The sequence below is a fragment of the Colletes latitarsis genome, chromosome 6 (genome assembly GCF_051014445.1).
Source record: "Colletes latitarsis isolate SP2378_abdomen chromosome 6, iyColLati1, whole genome shotgun sequence".
NCBI lineage: Eukaryota > Metazoa > Arthropoda > Insecta > Hymenoptera > Colletidae > Colletes > Colletes latitarsis.
This window is the reverse complement of record NC_135139.1, coordinates 9736773-9763589: the sequence shown is the minus strand read 5'-3', so window position 1 is coordinate 9763589 and position 26817 is coordinate 9736773. Positions and strand designations below refer to the sequence as shown.

Sequence of the window (26817 nt, the reverse complement as noted above, 5' to 3'; positions counted from 1 at the left end):
CTTTCGTTTCTCTCTTTTTTTTTTCATTTAATATTAAATTTTCCTTTTAGCGCGCTGAGTTCCAGAATTACCTCGTTACCCCTTTCAAATCCGTGTTCCCGGATATTTGCATATATTTCTCGGCGAAAGTAATGGCACGGTCATTGTCAAAAGCGTTATACATTCGCGACAAGTATTCAATCCGTCTAACCACTTAATTATTTCGAGACCAAAACATTTGCTCAAACGTATATTCTTCGAAGGCAATATTTGAGCCATTTTTAATGTCTGTAAATACTATAATAATTTTTCTAAGAACATGTTTAAAGCATCGATTTAAAAAATCATAATAAAGTTAATGAATGAAAGGTAGTTCGCTAATCAAATTTACCCAATTTTACCCAAGTTTCAAAAATCGTGAATTACTTCTCCAGTTTAAAATATTCTTGCTTTTAACGATTGGAAAATAAAGTTGAAAGTTCTTTTAATATAGAAAGAATTTCCAAGTTTTTTAATTGTCGTATTTTGATCGTCGAGGAAATTTCAGTGAAAAATAGGAACACTTCGCAAATTACCATTTCTCCGCGCGCGTTAATATTTCCTTCTCGAAAACGTCTCGTGTCTTCCTGCCAAGAACGTTTCGCGTCCAGCTGAAAGTAATCACGGCTCGAGAAGCTGCGCGGGATCCACTGTTTGCGCTTTGAAAAATTAGCAGACGCAACTTTCGGCGGGCTCGCGACTTCCAAACTTTCGCGGCAATTTCATTTTGATCGTTGTCCCACGGTTTTCGCGCGGTTTCCCCGTTTCTCCGCGGTCGACTCGTAAAAAATTTTAAATTATCGTCGGGACCGCTTTGTCCCCGGTAAGCTTGATATCACCGACTCGTCGCGGGGTTACGATTATGCTCGTTGTCCAGGGATTCCAGAATCGCCGGAACGAACGCGAACTGTAATGAAAGAACGGTCGTATTTCACGCGCGGCTTAAAGAGTTATGCCACCCTTGCGAAGGAAAAGGGACAATCTTCTTTTCATTGTCGAATTAGAATTTGAACGAATAAATTCGACGAGAAGTTCCTGTAAAATTTCAGCGATTCGAATAATCGTTTAGGTTTTCGAAATAAAGGCATCGTTTGTTTTTACGTGTACGATAAACTTTGCTTCTGAGTGTCGAAGGGTAAGCAAAATTTGTGTTATTAATACTCGAATCGAACGTGGATAGAATGAAGATAAACTACTATCGCACTGAAAAGAAAACTGAGTCTGTGGGGACGCCTCGTCGAAGACCGGCGTTTTCCCAACGCAGGGATCTTTTCTAAGTTGTCGGGCTATATGTCGAAGATGACGACAGGAAGACGTATCAAGCCCTGTCGAAAGTAAAGCCATATACAAGCTTTAGAAATACGAAGTAAAATCACGAGAAATTTCTGTACAACTTATTTACGATGATCTTCCTTTGAACGATGCACTAAAAATCTCGAATGTATAAATAAATCCATGAATCTTGACAGTAATGAAAGAAATGCGAATAACAGTCTTCCTCGATGTTTGCAGTTGTCTTTGATATACGCGTTTGCAAAAGGCAACGTTTCCTAGGGAGCTCTTTTTTATTTATTTATTTTACTGCGCAACTTTGCCGTATCGTGCTTAATCGATACGTTGCCGAGATAAATATTTGAATTTTAGCGGCCCAGTTCTTCCTATCGTCTTTTCTTCTTTTCCTTAAACGACGTTACGTCTCTCGAATACCAACTCCATATTTACAGACACTCTTTGCAACGATGGGCTAGCTCGACGCTAATTTGCATATTTTGTTCGATACTGCGACGATCAAAGCGAGTCTAAAGTAAGACGACGCTTTCTGGCCGATCTAACATTTACGTATAAATATAAACGACGAGATACGGAGTATCGACGCTTTTCCTTTCGATTCGCATCGACGAATGCAAGGGATATTAACCCTTTCAGTAGGAGGAATTTCCACAGCGTGGTATATACACCCACTTCCATTGTTTATTCGTTCATTTCGTGCAAAACTTGATTTAAAAATGTCTGTATTATTTTACCCGGTAAAATACACGGTAACTTCCTGTGAAAAAATTTTTAATATCAATTCATTTAAAAAAACGTCCAAAATGGCAATTCGTGTCCTCGAGTGAATTACATCAGGTGGGAAGTGTAATACAAAAAAATTTTTTCCCAATGAATCGATAGGTCAAAGCTTTAAAAATCGTGACTGGTCCTACGTGGATATAAAAATTTTAATGAAATAATTTTCCTCGTTAATCCTGACCACGATAAGTATGCATTAACATGCCGCGGGCCACACGCCGCACTTGGCAGGAATAGAGAAATTTCAACGTAGCAGAATTAAGCTTCTCTAATTAAATATTATAAAGGAAAGAATATTAACCTGGAGGTAAAATCGTCCTATTACAGAGCAGGGTTTCTCGAACTGGGTTCCATGAACTTTCGAGGGAAAGAAAGAAACACACAGTAGAGTAAATTATGTTTTCCATAAGGTCTCTAAATTTTATGTGATTGTTTTGTGTTATTGGAACTGATCTTCATAAATTGTATTTAAGTCTGAGAATTTGGGACTATTATTTTCCGAAGTCAAACCTAGTAACGCTTAATTTCTGAGAAACATCGTTTTGTTGAAGTTTGGTTCAACAATTTTTGCATACATACTTTACGTACGATTTAGTGCCAAATAATTTTTCGAATATTTAGTACAGGTCACCCTCCTACAACACGGCATCTTATAACACGGTTTCACTTTAACACGATAAGAAAATTGTGAAAATCTTTGTACAGCACTGTACTTCTACAGCACTGGATAACATGATTTTTGTTTAACATATTTAAAAACTAAATTACTGAATAAACTATGGTGGCTTTACATGAAATAATATAAACAAATTATAATTTATTAAATTAAGGTTGCGTTAAATTAAAATAATATTTTTTGTTTCGTGTTTACATACATTTATATTTTTCATAAAAATTAAGTTGCTTATGTAGAATAAAAAAAAATATTTGTTTTTAATAAATTTTCGGAATGTAACTCCCCTTTTTGTACTGACTCTGGGTCTCATATAACACGGTTTCATACAATATGCCATTTTCTAGGAACCCCGTTTACCGTGTTATAGGAGGGCTACCTGTACTTAATTTCGTTTATTCATACAAGGAATGACCTATACAAAAGAACAGATATGTTTTACGAATACTTCGTAAATAGAAAAATACGTAGCCTCATGATTCAAAACTTAGTACCAAGAACTTGTGACGAGTAATAATGATGCAATTGAGTTTGTGTTTCTTTACGATTTCGTTTACTATCGTTCTTTCCCTATCTTTCAAAACACTTGATTAATCCATCGTAAAATCGGAAAATTGAACTTTTGCAGAGAGGTATGCAGTTCGCCAATAAATTTCGAAAGACTCGTGAATGTTTTATGTTTCCAAGCCGGTGTGTAACCTGTTCCACCGAAAGATTATTTAACTTCGTATACCGATCGCGTGATATCTTCGTTGCGCGCCACTCTGACAGTGGAAACTTTATTTTCTTCCGCCAATATTTATTTTCCGTGTACCCTCCGCTATTATTACCGTTCCATCGATTTCCTATCGTTACTGATTACCGGTAAATTCCACCGTGATTACGCGCGTCCCATCCCGACATTATACGCATTAAATCGCTTAATACGTCTCGCCCGCTCCGAAGCCTGTTTTTAAGCCGTCGACCGCGGCGATTCTGTTCGCCTCGTAAATCGTTATTTATTCTTAATATAATGTTATCACGGCACCGTCTTATTGATTTCCCGTCAGCCCCGTCACCGGGAGAATTCTATCCCCGGGCATTAATAAATCTATCCGTCGTAACGGCATCCTGAAAGGTGTGCAGGTCACGGATTGACGCGTCGCGTCGCGACGCGACGACCGCTTGGTCGAGCGACGGCTGCGAGGACGAAAAGGGGCGTCGTTCTCGCGGGACGATCAATCACTTCGAGAAGTATTCTTCTCTCTCCTCGTCTCGTCTCTTCTCTTATCCTCTCTACTCTACGCTCTACTCGTTGATATCGTTCGTTAGTCATCGCACTATCGAGTACATTAACGATTAATGTTTGGCAGTTTGATCGATCCGATTCATCATCGCAGTCAACTACCGACGTGTTTAAGTTTACCGAACGCGACCTACCCACTTACATTTTTTGTCCTTGTTGTTACAATACTCGCGGAACTGCCATTAAAATAGCTACGCGATCGACGGTTTCTTAAAACCCTTGTCTATCAAAATACAAGCTGTTCCGCATTTTTCCGTACATACTTCAACAGCGTGTTCTACAAGTAAAATTAAGACTAAAATGTTGTACAACAAAAAATCCATAAATGCTTTGTTAACCCCCTAACGTTCACACCCGAGTTTAACTGCTTTGAAAAACGATATTTGTTTAATCTAACAGTTTAAGGGATGATAATATTTGTTTTCCTTTAAATTATACGTTAGATACAACATTGTAATTAACAAAAACCGCATTTTTAGAAACAAATCCAATAAAGAAAACTGATCATTCTTGATTAACCCGAAAAATATGAGCGTTAAGAGGTTAAGAAGTTATGACGAAAATATGAAATGTGATGCAACCCCTATTGAATATACCGATGTTGCCTTTGTTGAGACACTTTCTGGCATCGACATATTATTGAATTTATTGTCGACTTCAATTGACTGCGATTTTGATTTTTGCAATTAATCCATCTCTTGTACGTATTTCTGTATTGTAAACTTTCTCTTTCAGAGCGCCCCATAAGTAAACATCTAAAGAGGTAAGCTCAGGTGACCTAGGGAGGCAAGAAATTGGCCCTCCTCGACTAATCCATTGTTGGGGATAGTGTCTATTAAGCCAATTTTTTACTGTCATAATGTACATCCATCTAATTGTATCCAGCCGTTTTAACGAAATAATAAAGATACATCTTGTAACAATGGCGGGATTCATTTGTTAAAAACGTTAGAAAAGATTCTCCCGTTAACCGCTCAGGAAGGAAATAAGGTCCTATTAAGTATTCATCACACATGCTCAACCAAACATTGCATTTCAATTGATGTTGAAATGATCTTTCTCTGTATTAAACTGAGAGAAACAGCGTTATCATATCTTCCACAATTCATATTTTTGTTATAACTTCTTAACAAAGCATTTATAGATTTTTAGAAGCGTATACGGAAAAATGCGGAATATTAATTTTGCAAGAAGAATGTCGGTACTAATCTTCACTGATTTTAATGAAATTTGGAAAGCTAACCAATCGATTATGAATAAAATAAAGAAACCTTTTGTAAACGCTGGTTGTGGTATTACTAAGGATCAGTTCTTATTAACCTTATAGTATCCGCACCGAGGAAATTATGTGATTACGAAGTCCACAATTTCCTTTGACCCCCATTACGTATTTTTATGGGATCGAACAATGCAGTATCTATGTTCCTGATCGTTAATTATCGTCGGTTAATATCTAAAGATCAGACTAACTTCGATTATACGTTATTAAGCACCAATCACTGCAATGTAAAATTTGCTAATGTACTTTCAAAAAATATTCTTTTCTTTTGAAATGAAGGACAGAAGTAAATTAAATCGTATCTTTCCCTGACAATCTAATGAAACTCTATCGTACAATGTTATATCAAATGCAACAAAATAATCTATTTTGATTGCTATAACGAAACTATTTAAATGTTTTGCGAGTGCTACGGTTAAAATTTCAACGAAAAAGGGAATCTTTATCGAGCAATATCAATAATTACGGCTACAGGGCAGTATATAAGGTTGTATTATCTGTTCGAGACGGCACTAAAATCGTTAGCAAGATTCCAGTGGAAGCTTTAATAAAAGCTCTAAAAGCTTTTAACAAAAGCAGCGCTCGCTTTAATTTTACGTAAGAGTATAGTTCGGGGACAAAATGCCATTACTTAAGCACGATTAAATGCAACTACCACTTCAATGATTCCTGTTACTGAATCAAGTCTATAACCGGGGAGATACCGTAATCTACCGTAACGAATCTTTGTGGTTCTGTATTCCCGCTTGTTAATGGTCAAAGTTAGCCAGCAGATCCAAAGGTAAACGGAAATCACGACTCGGTCTCGTTCGGCAATTATTATTCGGTGACCGAATCGTGATAACATTCACGGGCAATTTAACGAACGATTTTTTTCGGCTCAAAAATTCAGAACATGACTTTTTCACTCGATTCGCTGCAATCTTTATCGAGACACTGCTATACGCTCTAGAGTCGACTGGAGCTGAACAAAGTTTCTATTTCTCTCTCATTCTGATCTCAAACTTTGATAAAAACGGTTCAACTTTACTACCTAAAGGTAGATCGGTGGTAATAGGTTCTAAATTCATAATAAATTACGTCAGGTACGAATACCTAGAATTTCGAATAATATCCTTTTGTCGTGGCGATATCTCGTGTCGTCGGTTTCACTATGAAATAATTTCTATAGAATAATTCTCGTTTTATATATTTCATATTAATTTTCCTTGAGTTCATTTTAAAGTAAAAAATGATTCAAACTCTCTTCAACGACTGGTAAAAGACCAAGTGTAAAACTGATGGATGTCACACGAGATGAATTGAAAGAACTATACTTACGCATGCTCAATCTGGGTCAAAAGTTCGCTCAGTTGAATATGCAATGATTTATGTAGCATACCGAATGAAAAACGATTATGTGAAAAAATACGGTGAACACTAAAACTAGTTACTTTCATTCCCATTCTCCGCCACTAATAAGTAGATAGCCGATAAGTGACGAGAGAAATGTCGATAAAAGTTCGAGATATCGAACGTGGGAAATTATATGTTTCCGAAGTTATGTACCAATTAGAATTAATGATTTCTCCTGCCGATAAATTTTCAACTAATTTCGTAATTGCACGCGTACGGTCTTCCTACGAAATTAACGATGTCTCCCCGGGTTGCAACGTGACAGTTACACTACGAGTTATGATAGCGCGCTGTACGAGTCTTACTGGAAAAGTGGATTTACAGGAGCTACGAGCCGTGTTTAACTTTACCGGGACAAACTTCCACTAGTTTGGTTCTGCCCCGGTGGAGATTCTAACCGACGATATGAAAGATTAACTAGTAAACAGAAATGCGAATGTATCCCAATTCCCATCGATCATTGCCATTATCGACATAGTTTCGCGCAGAAACAACTACTTGCATCTCAAATTTACAATCTTAAATTTCGCGACCACCATATATTATACCTATATTAAATTAACAGAAAATAAATTGATAAGATTCTATAACACTTGCAATTCTCTAGGATAAATTGAATCCTGACTAAGCTGTTGATTACTAAAAATTTATATTTCTGAATTTCATATTACTTTTACTTTCCAAAGTTTAATTTTCGCAATTAGGTATCACAGATTCTTCAGGACTATTTATTTACCTGAAATTTTTATAGAATTGTCTAAATTTATAAAAAGTTAAGTAATAGCAGTATTGTCCAGTAAAATACATCAATTTTCATCGACCAGTACCATTGTCGACGCAGTGACAAACATTTAAGGTCAAAATTGTCCAACATACACTTCACATACGCGCTGGCAAATACAATTCATAATCGATAATTGATAGTTACGTACCATCGAATATTCTTGAATAATTAACCTAACAAAAATTTCAATTGCACCGCGTAACGCTGGAATTTATAGCCGCCCCCAACATTTAAAGAATTTCGTTATCCCGAATATGTATTTCTATGTTTCGATCGCAGACTCGCGGCAAATTTATTACGGCTTTCAACGCCCGTTCGGGCTCAAGAATATCCACCTAAATCACGCTACGAAACGAACCTAAGCGTGGCCAGTTTCTCGATGAAAGAACGAAAGAGCACGACTACGGTCAGCCTCGTTTCGCGCGTCGGGACTCCGAAAATCAACGACCCGCCCCCGCTGGGCAACAATTGTTTAATCAGGGAACGTCGATTGTAGTCGTAACAAGCAATTTATTGTTTCTATTTAACGTTTCGTACCCACGGTTCGCGATCGTTCCGAAAATTATCGTTAACACTAGATTTACGGAAGCCGTCAATTTGACGGATGTCAGATTCCATATTTAAAATTGCAGAACACGTAAATATTATTTTTCAACAACTTATGTTGAATTTGATTGATGCAATGGCATGAATACATATTCTAATTAAATTAAAAATCGTATTTTAAGGTAATCATCAACGTGAGAGGTATCAATAAATATACGTGCTATCAATGCCCGTAAATCTAGTGTTAAATTATTTTGCCTTGCGTTCGGATCTACGCGTACAAATATTTGTCAATCATATTACATTGTATAATTTATTGACAAATAATTAGAAAAACTGGAACAACGAACCCTATTGAAATTTGTAAGCAATAAAAAATGGAAAAATTACCCGATTAGGAATCGTGGAATTGACGAACGATACTCGGAGGGTGAATAACATTTACGGTGCATTCCACGGTATCTTTACGTGGAATTAATTTCTCTGTTTCGTCCGTGTTTCCGTTGCAGTTCGGTCGACTGTTTCGTTCCCTGCTGAACTAAAATTATTAATTACAGTAATTGTTAAAGTCTCGCTGGTTCCTCGCGCATTGTGTCCGAATTTCGTCTATAAATATACAGCCAGATACGCAACGTGCCCGTTACGCTCGCTACACACAACAGCTAATGGAAGCCATGCTACTTATTCTGCCCTGCATCGCGTATGCATGCACCCGAATTGCAACGCTACAAACACCTGTGCAACCCTCGCGAACGCCCGGCTACACAGGCCTTGCGTTTTAAAGTACGACTCTCCTTGCGCTATTTCCTGTGAAAAGTATTCCGGGAATGCGTGCGGAAAGATTTGCGAGCAGATAAACACGTATAAAGCCAGTCTCGTTGCAATCAAACGTGCATCTTTTCAAACTCCGTGCATTTACCAACCTCGATATTGGAACGGCCAAGGCCGTGGTAAGCGAAGACAAATGTATAAGATTAATAATTTAATCTTAATCATAAAAATTAAATAATTCAACCGTGAAAATCTAATGGTATCAAAGTAGTTTTCGTACTTCAATCGATGTGTTTCCCTCAATCGTTATAGTTATTTTCATAGAAAGTGAATCAAAGTCTTACAAGTTAGATAAAGTGGTTAATGTAACAATAGAAATAAACGAATAAGTGTGAGACAAAGATTCGCGAACAGAGTGTTTTCAAGATATACAAATCACTTTCTACGTTATGTTCATTGCACTGTTACGCGTGTTATACAACGATAAGTTCGTTTCGATAATGCTATTGAAAATGTTTTACAAGACCAATATATGTCGAGGTCATCTATAATAAATTGATACGTTGAACTTTGAACGTATCAGCCATTACACGCGTGTGTATGCAACTTTAACTTAGACAATTAAAAGCCGAATATCTTGTAAACGACTAGCATACAAATACTTCTGAGAAATCCACTATCAAGTTAAGAATTTTCCTACGCTTCTAGACATAGAAATTGATACTTTAAATAATTATCCAACTGTCTTTTGCGTCCTTTTATACAGGGCGTTCGATCACCCCTGGAAAAAATTTTAATCGGAGATTCCTGAGACCAAAAAGTTATTAAAAAATAAAATTAAAAAATTTGGAATCATTCACAGAAAACTTTTTTTCGTTCGCGGGAGTCAATTACAACCATTTTTGGTGAATAGATATACCCCCGAAATCCTACCCACTTTCGAGAAAAAAATTCGAGCAGGTGTAAAACTTTTCGGCGAAAAAAAAATTCAACCCGTTCTAAAAAAATTATTTTCAGTTGCACAGGTCAATTACAATCGTTTTTAGTTAATAGACATACCCCCGAATTCCTACGCACTTTCGAGAAAAAAATTCGTTACCGAAAATATAATTTCTGGCCAGAAAAGCTTCCCTGAAATTTCATGCGAATATTTAAAACATCATAACTTCTGAACAGATTGGACGATTTTAATGTTTAAAAAAGCAAACTACGCGTATTTTAATGGAGAATATGTAAAAATTATAAAAATATTCGAAAAGTTTATCCTTGATCCCGAAAAATGAGAAAAACCCCATAAAAATAGTCCAATTTTCAAACAGCCATACCTCTTGTAATAGTGCATATATTTCAATGAAACTTTTTTCTGAAGTAGAGCCGATAGGTACCTACAAAAAAGTATTAGATAACTTTTCTGTAGGGCGTCAAACAAAATTACTAAAAATGAAAAAGTAATTTTTAAGAAAAAACGACAGTGGTAGGTGCCTAAATTTTTCGACGAAAAAAAAAATTTCAAATTGTTCTGGAAAAATTATTTTCGGTTGCGGGAGTCAATTACAATCATTTTTTGTGAATACACGTACCCCCAAAATCCTACGTATTTTCGAGAAAAAAATTCATTACTGAAAATATAATGTCTGACCATAACTGTCTGTTACCCTGAAAATTGAAAAGTTTCAAATCATTCTGGAAAAATTATTTTCGGTTGTGGGGGTCAATTTCAATCATTTTTGGTGAATAGACATACCACGAAATCCTACCCACTTTCGAGAAAAAAAATTGAGTACGGACGAAACTTTAAACGTTAATAACTTTTTAAGGAAGCCTCCATCAACAAATTAGTATTCTTCATTTTCGTCTTATTTTGACCTCTAGAATCTCCCATTAAAATTTTTCCCAGGTCTGACCGAACACCCTGTATAGAGCACACGTTGGTATTACTTTTATTTAGTTTTTTTTTTTGCTCGTTTGGATTGGTTACATTGGATCGATACACAGAGACAATATTTGCAGTCAAGTCAATGTTGGCACACATAAACACAAGTAAAAATAAATTTACCAGGGGGGTTGTTGTACTGTCCAGCCATTTTTAAACTGGATTCTCTATATTTCTCTGTATTTCCAGCGTTCGATGGAACTAGTCTGCGTTCGATCCTTTAGTCGTACAGTAAAAATGTTCGTTCGTCGGTCGACAGCTTCAGTGGATCCTCTTAACGAAGTTTCCTCGAATTCGGGATTCCATCGTGCGAGTCTATTCCGCGGCGGAAGGATATCAAAGCCGCTCGGATCAAAACTCGTTGAGGTGATTGCTGATCGTGACCATTGGAAAACAGCTATAACTGTAGCTATAGACCTAGTTTCTGTGTAACGGTGCATCCACTGCAACACGTGCACAGTCGGCCGATCCGTTGACGACCGCGCGTTCTCGGAGCTTAACAAAGTTCTTCTAAGTCCTAACGAGCTTACTCTTGACAAAAGCCAGTCAAGTGTACGGCTTCCGTCGTTGCGATGCAATGGCTAACCTACATACCGACATATTATTGCACTCGATTCGCGCTACAAACGTATATACTCTATATACGCGCGGAGAAGATGTACAATCTATACAACCAGCAAGAGTTTGCGAAGTTTCTCTTTTTAATTGATGTTTTGACCCTTTTCCGAAATCGTAGGAACATACGACCGAGTTTTAAATAACAATTCTATAAAATTAAAGAAAATTTTCGATCGTTCTTCGCTAAAACGGTGTATAAATTAAATTTACACGGTACAAAAATCGTTGCAGTTTCAAATATAATCTTATTGAAATCTGGTAAAAATAATCCAACGTTGCGAAGCGAAAAGGTCATTATTATGCCAGCAAATAGTGAATGACAGGTCCCAAATTTGAAACTTAGAACAATTCTTTTGACTGGATAAAATTACAAACCAAACCGTTCTAGTTCATCAAAGTTTTAAAGGAATTTATTTATTGATAAACCAGCGCCCAAGACGATGTAGAACGAAAACGGAATTAGAATTTTAAATATGTATATATTCAGAAGGTATAATAAAATAATTTAACTTTTATATTCCGATGTGCCATCGATTTATCACCTCCACTCTAAAACATAAAACTATTTTTGTGTTTCGTACAATTTAAATTCGTCCAGTTTTGATGGAATACGTCAAACTCACGTGAACATTCCTCGATTTCAGCACACTTGCTTTCAACCTACTTCAAAACCTAAAACTACATCTGTCACGTTCGTTTCTGCCCGCGTTTCATTAGCAGTTCTAGAATCATTAGTCCTCCAGAAAAAAAATAATATAATACAGATACACAATCATTATTACAGTACGTCGTATCAAATAGTGCAAACACATATTCATTTCCACCTAGACAAGAAACTATCTTTCAAATAATTAACGTACAATAAGTATCGTATAAAACAGTTCTGACTGTTACGTTGCACAGATATCTTAAGAAGAAAACATAGATCCATCATTTTGTCTTTCGTAATGGTCACATCTGAGACCACCTCGTCGGTGTTTGATTCTGTCCCGGCCGGCCGTGAGATCCTAAATCTCATCTATCTTCTGTCTGTGCCGGCGCATCGCCGCCAAACGTATTTCCATAATTTGTAGACAATTGGTCCGAAGCATCCAAAAGCACGGGGAGCGCATGATCGCGTGCCGTAGGTTTGTACGCCACACGACCGTCCAATTTCATTCGAGCTAGAGCCAGCCAACTACGTATGTACCCCGCCGTTCCCGGCGTAATTGAATACTCAATAGGATTTACCAAAGCGGACCAGCGCGGTGGCCGCGTCGATCGACACGACACACGCCAATATTTGATCCGTGTCAAAAGCTTCGAGGCAGATTCACCCACGGATTTCCAAAGGTCGTTAAACTCACTGAACTCTCGCTTGCACCTTCGCCCCCATTCTTCTATCCTCTTATCATTCTCTCGCTTTCGACTCCATTTTACCCTAAATTCTATTTCCACGTACCACAGCCTCTCTCTCTCTGTCGCTTTCGAGTCAAAGTAACTCAATGAATATCTTCTTTTTAACCCCTTACCGCACAATCACGAGTCTGACTCGTTACAAAGGCTACTTACTCGTTGCCAAGTCCCATACAGGGTGTTCGGCCACCCCTGGGAAAAATTTTAATGGGAGATTCTAAAAACCAAAATAAGACGAAAATCATGAATATCAATTTCTTGATTGAGGCTTCGTTAAAAAGTTATTGAGAAATTAAATTAAAAAATTTCAAATCATTTTTGGTGAATAGACATACCCCCGAAATCCTACGCACTTTCGAGAAAAAAATTCAAGTAGGTGGACAAAATCGACAAAATTACAAAATTTAAAATTGTCCTAAAAAAATTATTTTTGATTGCAGGGGTCAATTACAATCATTTTTGGTCAATAAACATATCCCCGAATTCATACACATTTTCGAGAAAAAAATTCAAATAGGTGGACAAATTGCCGTTCTACAGGCGGAACTTTAAACGTTAATAACTTTATAACGAAATCTTCATCAACAAATTGATATTCTTGATTTTCGTCTTATTTTGGTCTCTAGAATCTACCATTAAAATTTTTCCCAGGGGTGACCGAACACTCTGTACATTAAAATCAACACATGTTTACATTCACGAGGTATTCGTAAGACAAATCTATTCTTTTTCGTAGCCATTTTTCAAATTTAAACAAAATTAAATAGTATACGTTTGAACAATTATTAAATCGTGCGTCAAAGGGTTAATCTCAGTGAAGATCGTTAATTTCAGGAATATTGGATTAATAAATGGAACGATGCTATTTTCTAAATTACTATCCGTTCGAAAGCGTTTCAAGATGGTCTCTCATCCCCGAAGTGGTCAACAATTCGTACGAAATTTCACAAAGAAGCTCGAGCAAATTTTTCTGTCCCCCATTTCCGAAGTTCGTTCCGATTTCTATTCTTGCATCGCAAGCTGGGAGGAAAAAGCGACTACCAATAATAGAAATCTTTATCCGGTCGCGTCTAATTTATCTTCGTTCTTTCCTACGGTACTGCTCCCTCGCGTTCCTCCTTTTTCCTTCCGTTCCCTTTTTCTGCGGGACCCGTCGACATTTATCCCGGTCTGTACGGTTGGGCTGGGGCAGAGAGACCGGTCTGTATCCCTGGCGCACATGCAACCCCGATACGCCGTGTTGTGCTTAGCGCCAGGCACCTGCACGACAAAACGACGACGGCCAAATCCACAGGTGCGGTCGAAAGGGTGCTCACGTCGCGCGGAAATGCCTTTGAATCCACGGAATACGGCCGACAGCGTCGAGGAGAGACCGACTAAACCGACGTGTATATACGTCATTGACTGCTCTGCGACCTACAGTTCTCTCTATCTCTCTCTAGCTTTCATTTTCCCAACCTCTTCGAGGCAAAGTGTACCCAACAGTTCCACACAGATCGTTTTACAGTATTGTCTCGTTATAAGTCGTCGTTCGTGTCTCGCTGTAAGCACTCTTTATCCCCTCCACTATTTTCGTACTTCACGGGACGAGCGCAACAGACTGTTCGATTACGATATCCTCTTTCGGAAAATGAAACGTGACAATGTGTTCCTTCACTTTGACCATGATGGTTTGAAAGGTCGTAAAATGGAGGATTGTTTCATCCTTTCAAACCATCAAAGTGAGAAAGAACATTGTCACGTCCTGTTTTTCGACACAAAATATCATCCGCGTGAAGTACGAAAGGAGTGGAGGGGATGGAGAGATTGCTTACAGCGAGATACGAACGAAGACTTATAACGAGACAATACTGTGCTTCTAACTCCAGCGCGGACCTCGCCTTTTCTATCGCCGCATTTCTTTATCTTGCCACCTCCTACGCCCCGAAGGAAATTACATTTCCCTCGCGAAGGCGCGCAGCGTGAAAACGAGTCGAAACGACCGTGAAACGAACTAACTTTTTCCTTATCGGCGAATTCCCACGAAACGGCGCATTATTGTTCCCGAGCAAGCTACCGTGCAAATAACAGAACCGAAAGAGTTCCACCATTTCAACGTCGACGCGGAAAATCAGTCTTGAAACGCGCGCTGGATAAATTTTATTACCATCGATTCAATAGCGGTTGTCGTTATCTCGTAGAGTAATGCAGGCTAGCGATTAGACGTTTAACAACAGAGGCGAATTCACTGTTCTTTGTTTCGGAAAACTTTCAAGAAGTTTATTTAACGTTAACCCTTTGAGTGGCTGGGATCGATTAATTTTGGTAACGCCTGTGTGGCCCAAAGTGTGCCACGGTTCTAATTTCGTGGAAAATCAACCTTCGCGCCCAAATTTCAATTTCTGTCAATTCAACGACGATTATCGTTATCAAGTACTTGTTCGCCCGCGAAGATTAGATTCTCGGGAACGAAAGATGGCCGATGGAACAAAGGAGACGAATAAATCAAGTTCGGGGTTACCTTTTCTTATCAAACTTGGCGTGAAATGTGCCGTATTGTTCCCCATAGTCTGTCGCGTATCATACAGTAATGAGGCGGAACGAATTCAATGGGCCTCCAAGAGCAGGAAACGCAGCCATTAATCGACGAAATTAACTTCGTGCAGTTTGACGTCATGGAATCATCGGAACGAAGCAACTCCTCGTTAAAAGTTCGGATTTTTACCTCGATAAACGTTCATCGCGTCGACTGGCAGTTTTCCAGAAATGTTTTCAAATTAAAACGTCAACAATGAAATTATATTTGGCCAATTTCAGAATGAATTACTTTTTAATACGCTGTATTATAAACGAAAATGTTAACAAAGAATTGAACGTTTCAATGGATTTGAGTAAATGCAACGCGATTATTCGACGGCTATATCGAGTATCAAAGTTAATCGAGTAAAATGAATACGCGGTTGCATAAAATGTGGCTGCTAGCTCTCGATCGACTAATTATATTAATCTTAATTCAATGTTCGCATATGTTCTAAAACGCTCAGCCAGAAGCAATTTGGTAATCCAATACATCTATAAAATAGCATGGCGAGAACGTGTCCCCGTTTTATTAAATTCTCTCACGCGAAAGCCAACGACGAACCAAATTTAGTGACACATTATCATTAAGTGACGGTGCAAAAATGCGGGACGCTGAAAATTTCTTCGATTTCTTTCATCTCGGGACACGAGTGTCTTTTTGTCTCGTGACGCGGCTCGCTTTCTAAATGGAACAAATTACCGTTGGAAAAAGTTAACAACAGTATAATTTTCCGTACGTAAGTGTATAGAGCTTGACTTAGCGGGGCCTAATGATCGAACGTCGAGACCTTAATCTAACGAATAAAGATTGATATCCGCGCGGTAAAAACACGGATTTCTCAACGTTCGCGAAGCCAGTTATCATGGGACGTACGTTTTACCGAGAAAATGATTTCATGGTTAAAATAAGGCACGTCAATGTTGAACGTGTTCGTACGTCTTAAAAACACAATGTAATTCCCCGCTTGCAGGGTAAAAGCTTTTCTACGAGAGTACGAGAAAGGTACAAAATTATTTTAAATGACGTAAATGAGTCTTTCGAGGAGGCAAAAAAGTATATTACTTGATATTATACTTAAAACTATCGTAACTTTGTGAAAACAAGTCGTACAATGGTTTTCCTGAGTTGAATCCTCCATTTTCCTATCGCCAAGTTGAATTTGCTCAAAGATTCTTTTACACTAGAAACCGGGTGAGAACGCGAAAACGGCTTTAGTCTAAAATATGTTTTAAATTCAAACGACTCCCAAAAGTTCAAAACATTTTTTACGCAACTTAAACTACCGTAAATTTAAAGATTAAAACTTTCCTTTTACAATGACCTCTTAAAAATTGATGTTTCAAGTTTTTTTGCTGTTTTATTTCACATCGAACGAGAAACGTTCTGTAAGGAATAATAATGAAAAACGTTTCAAACTTATTCTAGATCTATGATCAATTTTACTGTATTGAGTATTTTGTGTTGTAAAGAACACGTAAGTTAAAACTTCATTATGTATTTTAATCAAAACCAATCGTGTTAATTTAAGTTCCAACACTTGTGATCGTTAGGTCATAATTTTTTAAATCAATTTCTAAGGGAGTTTTTAATAAATTTGTTAAATATTTGGAAGATTGCTATACGACTTATTTTGACGAAATTGGAATAGTTCGAAACAAATCTATTCAAGCAAAAAGTCTTCAATTCTTAAACCTATTTCTTCGAAAAATATGAAACAATCGAGAAAAGCTTTTATTCCAATTTACTAATTTCTAGAAATTAATTCTTTTGTACAGGGTGTTCCTAGACTAATTAATGTTAGACCTATTTGGAATTGTTTAGAATTGTTTGTCAAGTCTCCTTGATTGATAAATTGTACTATCTTCAGTGTCGTTTTTCGATATCTACTGTTTAAATATTTACAGATTCAACATGTGTATTCGGAAGGTAACAGTAAAAGGAAATAATCGTTTATCCGAGATTGTTTCATTAAATAATTCTGTTAGTAAAACACACGCCAGCAAAGTTGCATCAAATAGTTTAGGAACACTCTACGTATCGCGCACAGGTCAGCGTAATGCAATATTTTTGCTTTGATCGTTACTCACGGTGTTTGACGTGCAGCCTAGGAACGGGATCTTGCGGCCAAGCCACGTTCTGCGCAGCTAAGCTGATTAGCGCCAAAATTCGCAGCGATGTGCTCATTTTGGATGCGAATGGCCCTGCAGGGTATCTTATGAATCAGCGGTAGCTGTCGATCCTCGTCATCGCCGCTCCGATCGTCATTCCTAAAAAAAAATAAAATTACCATCAATAAATTGCAATTGACCCTTCGACGTGTACAGTCGTACAAAATTATGTAACTGCAATCTTTAATAAAATTTCTCTCGGTAGCTGTGATGTCACCACCATACAATTTCTTAGAATTCAACGCAATTACACGCTGTATCAGTTATTACATGGGGGATTCAACACCCCACGACATTCCAATTATCAGAAGAATTTACTTCTCACTGACAGAAGAAATTTCATGCATTAATTTTGTTTAAAATGCAACTTATCAAATAATATACGAAAACTTCAGAAGTGTTAAGTTATTTAGCGTCTGTCGACACATTTATTACAGTATTGAATTGCACTAAGGTGTTAGTTATCGCAATACCTATTTCAATGATCATTAAAAATGCTATCTTGAAGAACAGTCACCTGACGTTTGGCACAGAGTTTCACTATAAAAAAAAGATGCTTAGATGATAGTTAACAAGCTATTGTCACTGCATTCTTCTGCTCCGGTTCGATTGTTCAGCGTCTATTGAAAGAAGATCGAACTGAGTCGACGCATTAGAATAAAGTCCAATTACATTGCGGTGCGAGTAATTACAACCTGAATAGAATCGCGTATAATATGCAACTTTTTAAACCGTATCACCTATCGCTACGTGTGGGTGTCTCACTATAGAAAGAAACTTGACGATGTCAGCAATTATTGCTTTGTCAAATTGATTAGCATCTATCGGGTCTATCGGTTGAAACCAACTATTGTGCGTTCGTTAGAAGTTGGCTAAGCAGTGCTTCGTTAGTTCCATCCACCCAGAGCGGGGAACCAATCGAACCCGCATTTCTTTCGCTAGCCACCTTCTCGTGGACGCACAATACATTTCTCAGAATTCGAGTATCAGTTCGTTGCATTCGACGACGTTCCAAGGGTCCTGGGAAGCCGACGATGTCAGCAATTATCGGTTTGTTCCTTACTCGGTCAAATTGATCAGCGTCTACCGGGTCTATCGGTTGAAACCAACTATTGTGCGTTCGTGAGAAGTTGGCTAAGCAGTGCTTCGTTAGCTCCATCCACCCAGAGCGGGGAACCAATCGAACCCGCATTCCTTTCGCTAGCCACATTCTCGTGGACGCACAATACATTTCTCAGAATTCGACGACGTTCCAAGGGTCCTGGGAAGCCTTTTCTCGCCGGACGGGGAAAAAAGTTTCGCGCGTGATCGCGTTAAAGATGCAGACATTTCTGAAATCTCTCCAGTTCTTAACAAGCGGTACGCAAGCAGAAGCAGAAGCGTCTCTTCTGTTCGTTTTTCGCGGAGAACTAATACACGCGCGATTTCTTGCACAGGCTCGCCACGGTCTGCCAGAACGAGATAGGGACGCACAGAAGAAAGAAGATAGTCAAGAAGGTACCAGGTAAGATAACAGGCTAACGAAGAGAACGCAGGACACCGACGAGCCGTGCAGAACGAGTGCGACGACGATGGTATGCATTATGCAGAGAGGTCGCCAGCTGGAGCTTCTATTTGTCCGCCTGTTTCGCAGCAGACTACCGCTATGACTTCGAATACGCTCGCGATTAGGTGGAAAATCGGATGTACACGTACATAAAGGCCATAGTCGAATCGGGCTGCATATCTAACATCGGGCTAACCACCCTGCCGGCATCTTCTACGCGCGCAAAACGTAGAACTTAATTCTGCTCGCCTTCCGCGCGTCCCGGACGCTTAAAATTCAGCCTCGTCGTCGCAGCCGTCGTTTACCATTGTCGTTGTTCGTGTCGCGCCTCGAAATGCGCGGAAGGATTCAACGTCGATCCGCGAAACGAATCGATAACCATGCCTTCTCTTCTAACTCTCGTCTCATTCAAATCGTATTAGTATAATTAGATTTCTTCGCTCGAACGTAAAGATCAAGAGTCTCAAATTCAATTTAACCGTGACTCCAGATAGAAAAATAGCCAGCACGATGAAACGTATAAAAGTTTTGGTGCACCGATATTTAAAGAATTAATATGGAATTGATCCATGGACGTAACCAAACGGCAGTAAATTCGTAACAGGGTTTCGCGCCAAAAAGTCATTTCTATGTAAATTCTCGACAGACGTGTATTAATAATTTTGTACGTAAATGATAAAATTTAAAGTGGAACGGAACGAGACGTTTGTTGCATTTCCAAGTAGTTTCGTTGGGTTTTTTGTTCCTAGCAGCAAACTTTGCACTTTCGAGTTAGAGGGCTTTTTTTAGCTTTAGCGAACGAAATACTTTTAGGGAGATGTCCTCGACCATAATATCGCTGACTTCACTGTCGCTTTTCATCTCGAAATTGTGTAAATATTACTTACTAGAAATTAATGAAATTTTTGCATTTGTATATTATATTTTAAGTTCTGAATAAATACATTTAGAGTAAAAAAATTACTTGAATCGACAGAACAATTATTAGTTTTGAAATATTCATTCACTCTTTTCCGAATAATGGAAGATCTCTAATAGACAGTACTTTTCCCGAGTGCCGATCAACGTTCTAAATGATTAATGGTCGTCACTCTCGTTTAGACCAATGATTTCACCTCTATAAACCATGTTTTATCGCCTGTTTTTTTCTCGTTTCGATAAAAGATCTGCCTCGTGCTCTTTTAATAAAGAATCGCAAGCTGAAACTGTGCCAAGCGAATTTGGCTAATTCACGTGACACACAAACTACCACTCTCTTTTATCGTCTCAAACATCTGGAAAACTAATGTTTGCTAAATATTTAAATATCTCAGTAATGTCTCTTATCTTGTACCTACATAGAAACAAAATGAAATCGGAGGAACGAGTTACGGAAACGAGCAGATAACAATAATACTCACGTAATTATTTTCCAGAACAAATGTATCATCAAAATTATATCAAACAAACCTTGCCATTAATTATTAGGAATATTTTTAAACGTTTAAAAGTTACAGTCATACGATAGACGAGTCCTTAAAGTCAGATTGTATTACACGTGTACAACGTTAATATTCTAGTTTCATACGTAGACATAAAAAAAATTTTCGATACGAATGGAAATTGGAAAAATGTTACGTGTCGCTCGACGAACAATTACTGGTCATTCTAATGGATTGGAATTTGTGAACGAGAATCGTTAGTGGGTGGCTTTATTATGACGCTTCCGAGTGTGCGCTTTTTATTGTCTGCCGTAATATAACGATAGTAGAGTTGGAAAAAATTTTAAGAAAAAATATTTCATACGCTATTATGTTACAACATAAATAAAGTCAGTTGGAAGTATTATTCCTTTTGAATGGTGCTGACACCCGTACTTTGTTAATAAATATAAAAAAAAATATAATGAATAGAAACTTATTCTAATATTTGGAACAATAGATGCTACATGATTGGTATAAAATGATATTTTAAATAAGAAGCTAAATTTTGGTATGAGTATTATTCTATTTCAACGATACTGACTAATACTTTGCTAATAAATATAAAAAAAAATATAATGAATACAAACTTATTGTAACATTTCGAATAATAGATTCAACATAGATGGTCTAAAATGATATTTTAAATAGGAAATTAAATTTTGGCGAATAAAATATATTTATTTCGACAAACCAAGGCATAATATGAAATAATTTCACTTTGTATTTCAAATTTTTATTTTGTATGTTTATACAGGGTATTGGGCCACCCCTGGGGAAATTTTAATGAGAGATTCTAGAGGCCAAAATAGGACGAAAATAAAAAATACCAATTTGTTGATGGACGCCTCGTTAAAAAGTTATTAACGTTTAAAGTTCCGCCCGTACTGAATTTTTTTCTCGAAACTGGGTAGGATTTCGGGAGTATGTCTATTAACCAAAAATGATTATAATTGACCCCTTCAACCAAAAATAATTTTTTTGGAACGATTTGAAATTTTTTAATTTTGTCGAAAAATTTCTCACCTCCTCGAATTTTTTTCTGGAAAATGAATAGGATTTCGGGGGTACGTGTATTCACCAAAAATGATTGTAATTGACCCCCGGAACCGAAAATAATTTTTTTAGAATTAATTAAAAATTTTTTTTTCCGTCGAAAAATTTAGGCACCTACCCCCTGTCGATTTTTCTTAAAAATTACTTTTTCATTTTTAGTAATTTTGTTTAACGCCCTACAGAAAAGTTGTCTAATACTTTTTTGTAGGTATCCATGAACTCTAGTTCTCCCCAAAATTTCAATGAAGTATATTCACAATTGTAGGAGTTATGGCTGTTTGAAAATTGGACCATTTTTATGGGGTTTTTCTCATTTTGCGGGATCAAGGACCAACTTTTCGAACATTTTTGCAATTTGTGCATATTCTCCGTCAAAATACGCGTAGTTTGCTTTTTTAAACATTAAAATCGTCCAATCCGTTCAGAAGTTATGACGTTTTAAAGATTCGCATGAAAATTCGGGCAGACATTTCTGGCCAGAATTTATATTTTCGGTAAGGAATTTTTTTCTCGAAACTGAGTAGGATTTCGGGGGTATGTCTGTTGACCAAAAATGATTGTAATTGACCCCCGCAACTAAAAATAATTTTTTCAGAATGATTTGAAATTTTTTAATTTAATTTTTTAATAATTTTTTAACGAAGCCTTAGTCAAGAAATTGATATTCTTGATTTTCGTCTTATTTTGCCCTCTAAAATCTCCCATTAAAGGGGTGGCCGAACAGCCTGTATTTCGACATTATAATATTGTCTGTTTATTATTATAAATTACCCAAAAAATATATCAATTTCCACTGAAAAAATAAATATCTTTTATCCTATACTTGATATAAAAATATCTATGTACATAATTTCTTTTCTTACGAAAAATAGTTTGGACCCAGCTTTAAGTAAACTTGAAATACTTGAAATACATACATTTCCTAACGAATAAAAATTGCAGGAAATACGCATCATTTTATAATTTGTTGGGAGTATAAAAAACGATGGTAAATAGAATCTTGTTATTTCGTAACTATTTAAAAATGTCGACAGTTTCGTTCGCGAGTTCCCGTTGGTTGCAGCCTCGGGAGTTTTTAGCCAGACGCGATAATAAATTCACCGAAAACGTTGCACGCGTTCCCGGGGGAACTCTCGAAAACCGGTAAAACGCGCAGCGCAACACGGACAAAGTGTTCGCCAAGGTACGCATCCAGCGAGCCGCTCTTAGGCGTGGCTCGCCCTACTTTCAAGGTACGAGACGAGCTGTAGATCGAGAGTCACTTCCCTCCAGCATCGTCACCGTCGGTTTCCGATTCCCCGTGGTAGCTGCAACGAAACGAGACTTTCTCTTACGTCAGACAAGTCACGAGCCATCGCGTCGTTACGACCCGCCCAGCTACTGCTCCCTCGATCGCTTCGGAAAACCTCGCCCCGATAAAAAGATCAATTTAATTTTCCCCATCGGATCGCCGTCTTCGATCGAAAAGAAAAAACCAAACGGAGGAGCAGAGATTGTAAAATCAGGCAAACAGACCCCCCAGAGCGAGAGGACATTTTCCCGACGACGACACGTAAGAGCTGAACGAGTACTTTCGTCGTGTCAAAGTAATCGAACATACGACTTCCGAGAACGGACAAAATTATCCTTCGTCTCGAACCCGCGTCATTTTACGATCCCGTGTTCAGGAGCCATCGATCCAAAAAACGAGTCATTCGTCAATACTTGATTTCATTAAAACACTATGGTACTCAATAGTACAGTGAAATTACAAGGAAGTGATTCCTAAATCTTTCGTTGCAGCTACTGGGTGGTGCAACCTCTCGAAAAACAAAGATGGCGTGCACTATTCTACAACAGACCGCCCGGGATCGCAATGGCGACGAAAATAGTAGCCACGAGCGCGGTTTCGAAACGAGGATTAAACGTAATTCAGGCGCGATACGATCTCTGGGGCTGCATTATTGGCGTTATCTGTAACCGATTGGCGCGTTCCAGCGCTGGGAAATAAGAGAAAATTCGCGGGGCGTCGTCGAGAGAAAAAGAACCAGGTGGCACAGGAGTGGATTCGCGGGCAACACCAGCACGCCCCGTCTAATTATCCATGCGCTTTGTGCGTACAGTGGTCGAGTAAAAGCAACAGCAGCAATAGCAACGGCCGCGAGACCGACATGGCTGCTCGGACCGTGGATAATTCTAGGCCGATCGCTCACCGTTCAACGAGCCGAGGATCAAAGCAAAAACAGTAGGCGCGCGCGCTCTCGTCTTGCTCGCGATTTCCAGCCTGGTGAAATCCTCGACGATTTTCTACCGTGATCGTTTGTTTCGTACCAACGCGCCTTTCAAAGAGGCGTTCACCTATACCCGGCTCTTTCTTTCCCATCCTTTTTGCTACTTTTTCCCTCTCCCCCCTCTCCCCCGCCCTTTCGTACCTGCGCAACACCTCAACTTTTCTATTTTTAGCGGTGCGTTTACACCGCCGATCGTATCGAGAACACATTCCTACGAGTCTATCGCAAATTTATCGCGTCGATAAATCGGCAAAGTCTGACGCGCGCATCAAGAGTTCACTGCACCGAGGCAATCCATTTTTATTTCCCTTCCACGCGACCCCGGAACAATACTTATTCTATGAATATATCGGCCATGAATCCGCGATACGCACGCCCCCGCGTTTGGGCTATCCCCGACGACTCGTCGACGTGTTTATGACCATCTACACCGCGACGCTCAAAAGTTTCGGTGCAATGTCGAGAACGTTTGAAAATTTTTTAAATTTCTACGCGTTCTCAGAAGCGAGAAGCGCGATATCCTTTTAACGGTCCTCCGATGATATTGCGTTAGAAGTCTCTGGAGGCGTAATCGATTTTGAAAAATATAAAATCTGGTTTTCACTGTTTTATTATTCATCAGGAGTGGTCCTTTAATTTTTAAAATTCCCGCTGCCCCGAGTTCGTAGTATAGATTTTATAAAACTGGTAATCGTTAATAATTTCGTCTTATGAAAAAGGGTCGAGGAAGAAAAAAAATTTAACAAGCGCCGGTATAAACCCCGAGTGCTTAATAGACTTATTACAAGCCAATTAGCGTTCCACGTTTTAGACCCTTTCTTTCTTGGATATTCTTCAAGAACATAAGTACATTAAAATCTAAAATGAAGGAATATTTAAAATACAACTTATCAAATTCGATAAACGTAGTGGAATACTTAACCACTTTTTAAACAAAACCTCTGAATCCTTTCGATTTTTAAAATTATATATCCGATCCATGTATTTCCTGAAAGTACTCTGAATTAACAAAGACCAATACAAATATGAATATAAGAATAAAAATAAAAATGAAGTGATTAAAGCGTATTTTCAGATTACAAGTATACAGGCTGTTCGGCCACCCATGGAAAAAATTTTAATGGGAGATTTTAGAGGGCAAAATAAGACGAAAATCAAGAATATCAATTTCTTGACTAAGGCTTCGTTAAAAAATTATTAAAAAATTAAATTAAAAAATTTCAAATCATTCTGAAAAAATTATTTTTAGTTGCGGGGGTCAATTACAATCATTTTTGGTGAATACACATACCCCCGAAATCCTATCCAGTTTCGAGAAAAAAATTCGTTACCGAAAATATAATGTCTGATCATGAATGAATGATTCCTTTGAAATTTCACATATTTCGAATCGTTCTAAAAAAATTATTTTTAGTTGCAGGGGTCAATTGCAAGCATTTTTGGTCAACAGACATACCCCCGAAATCCTACTCAGTTTCGAGAAAAAAATTCCTTACCGAAAATATAAATTCTGGCCAGAAATGTCTGCCCGAATTTTCATGCGAATCTTTAAAACGTCATAACTTCTGAACGGATTGGACGATTTTAATGTTTAAAAAAGCAAACTACGCGTATTTTGATGGAGAATATGCACAAATTGCAAAAATGTTCGAAAAGTTGGTCCTTGATCCCGCAAAATGAGAAAAACCCCATAAAAATGGTCCAATTTTCAAACAGCCATAACTCCTACAATTGTGAATATACTTCATTGAAATTTTGGGGAGAACTAGAGTTCATGGATACCTACAAAAAAGTATTAGACAACTTTTCTGTAGGGCGTTAAACAAAATTACTAAAAATGAAAAAGTAATTTTTAAGAAAAATCGACAGGGGGTAGGTGCCTAAATTTTTCGACGGAAAAAAAAATTTTTAATTAATTCTAAAAAAAATTATTTTCGGTTCCGGGGGTCAATTACAATCATTTTTGGTGAATACACGTACCCCCGAAATCCTATTCATTTTCCAGAAAAAAATTCGAGGAGGTGAGAAATTTTTCGACAAAATTAAAAAATTTCAAATCGTTCCAAAAAAATTATTTTTGGTTGAAGGGGTCAATTATAATCATTTTTGCTCAATAGACATACTCCCGAAATCCTATCCCCTTTCGAGAAAAAAATTCAGTACAGGCGGAACTTTAAACGTTAATAACTTTTTAACGAAGCCGCCATTAACAAATTGATATTTTTGATTTTCATCCTATTTTGGCCTCTAGAATCTCCCGTTACAATTTTTCCCAGGGTTGGCCGAACACCCGTTATGAAAATGAGCCCAAATAAAAATCATAGAAAAGAGAAAGTATTTGTTAAAAAAGTGTTTTACAATTATTATTTAACAATTTAATATATCGATAAGAATCTTTGCGATTTTCCAAACAATAGTTTGGCCATTCGTTATAATCATCTAGACTTTGTGTTACCAAGCAGTGTACGTAAAAGAAATTTCATTTCATTTATCTCGTCTTCCTCATTTAATGAAAATTGCTACAATATAATAAAAAAAGCTCTCAAGGTTCTTATTGTCTCTTGTCATTTTAGAATCATATCCTTTGTTGGAGTAGTATACGATAAATACTCTAGTTCGCCCGCAACTTGAATAGTGTTCAATTACTAGCGGTGTTCTCGCTTTAATAGCGTCTCCCTTATAATTAAACGTGTCCAGCACAAATTTCTTAGATTTATCTCGTATAAACCAGTAGACTCCAATGTCATAACACGTCACAACTATAATCCCTTACTCCCACATTTACGATTAATCTTACAATTAATCTCTAGAGACATGCAGAATCATAGCCAACACATATTACTCTTACACAAATTAATTAACTACCACGTCACATGTCCTGATATTTCATTAATTTCACCGATTAAAAATTTGAGAAAATATCTTTTTGGTAGAAGAAATAAAAGGGTACTTATAATTTAAAAATTCTTACACGTTGTAATGGGCATAAA

At 37.6% G+C, this 26817-nt stretch overlaps 1 protein-coding gene across 3 annotated transcripts in view; it reads right to left on the bottom strand.

Moving 5' to 3' along the window:
- LOC143343015 (semaphorin-1A) overlaps window positions 1-26817 on the bottom strand; it is a 455004-nt gene that overhangs the window by 390901 nt on the left and 37286 nt on the right. For all 3 annotated transcript variants that reach the window (XM_076767469.1, XM_076767471.1, XM_076767470.1), the window contains exon 2: window positions 17415-17594. In XM_076767469.1, coding sequence (XP_076623584.1) covers window positions 17415-17511 — 97 coding nt within the window. In that variant the 5' untranslated portion in view covers window positions 17512-17594. The remainder of the gene's footprint in view (window positions 1-17414; window positions 17595-26817) is intronic.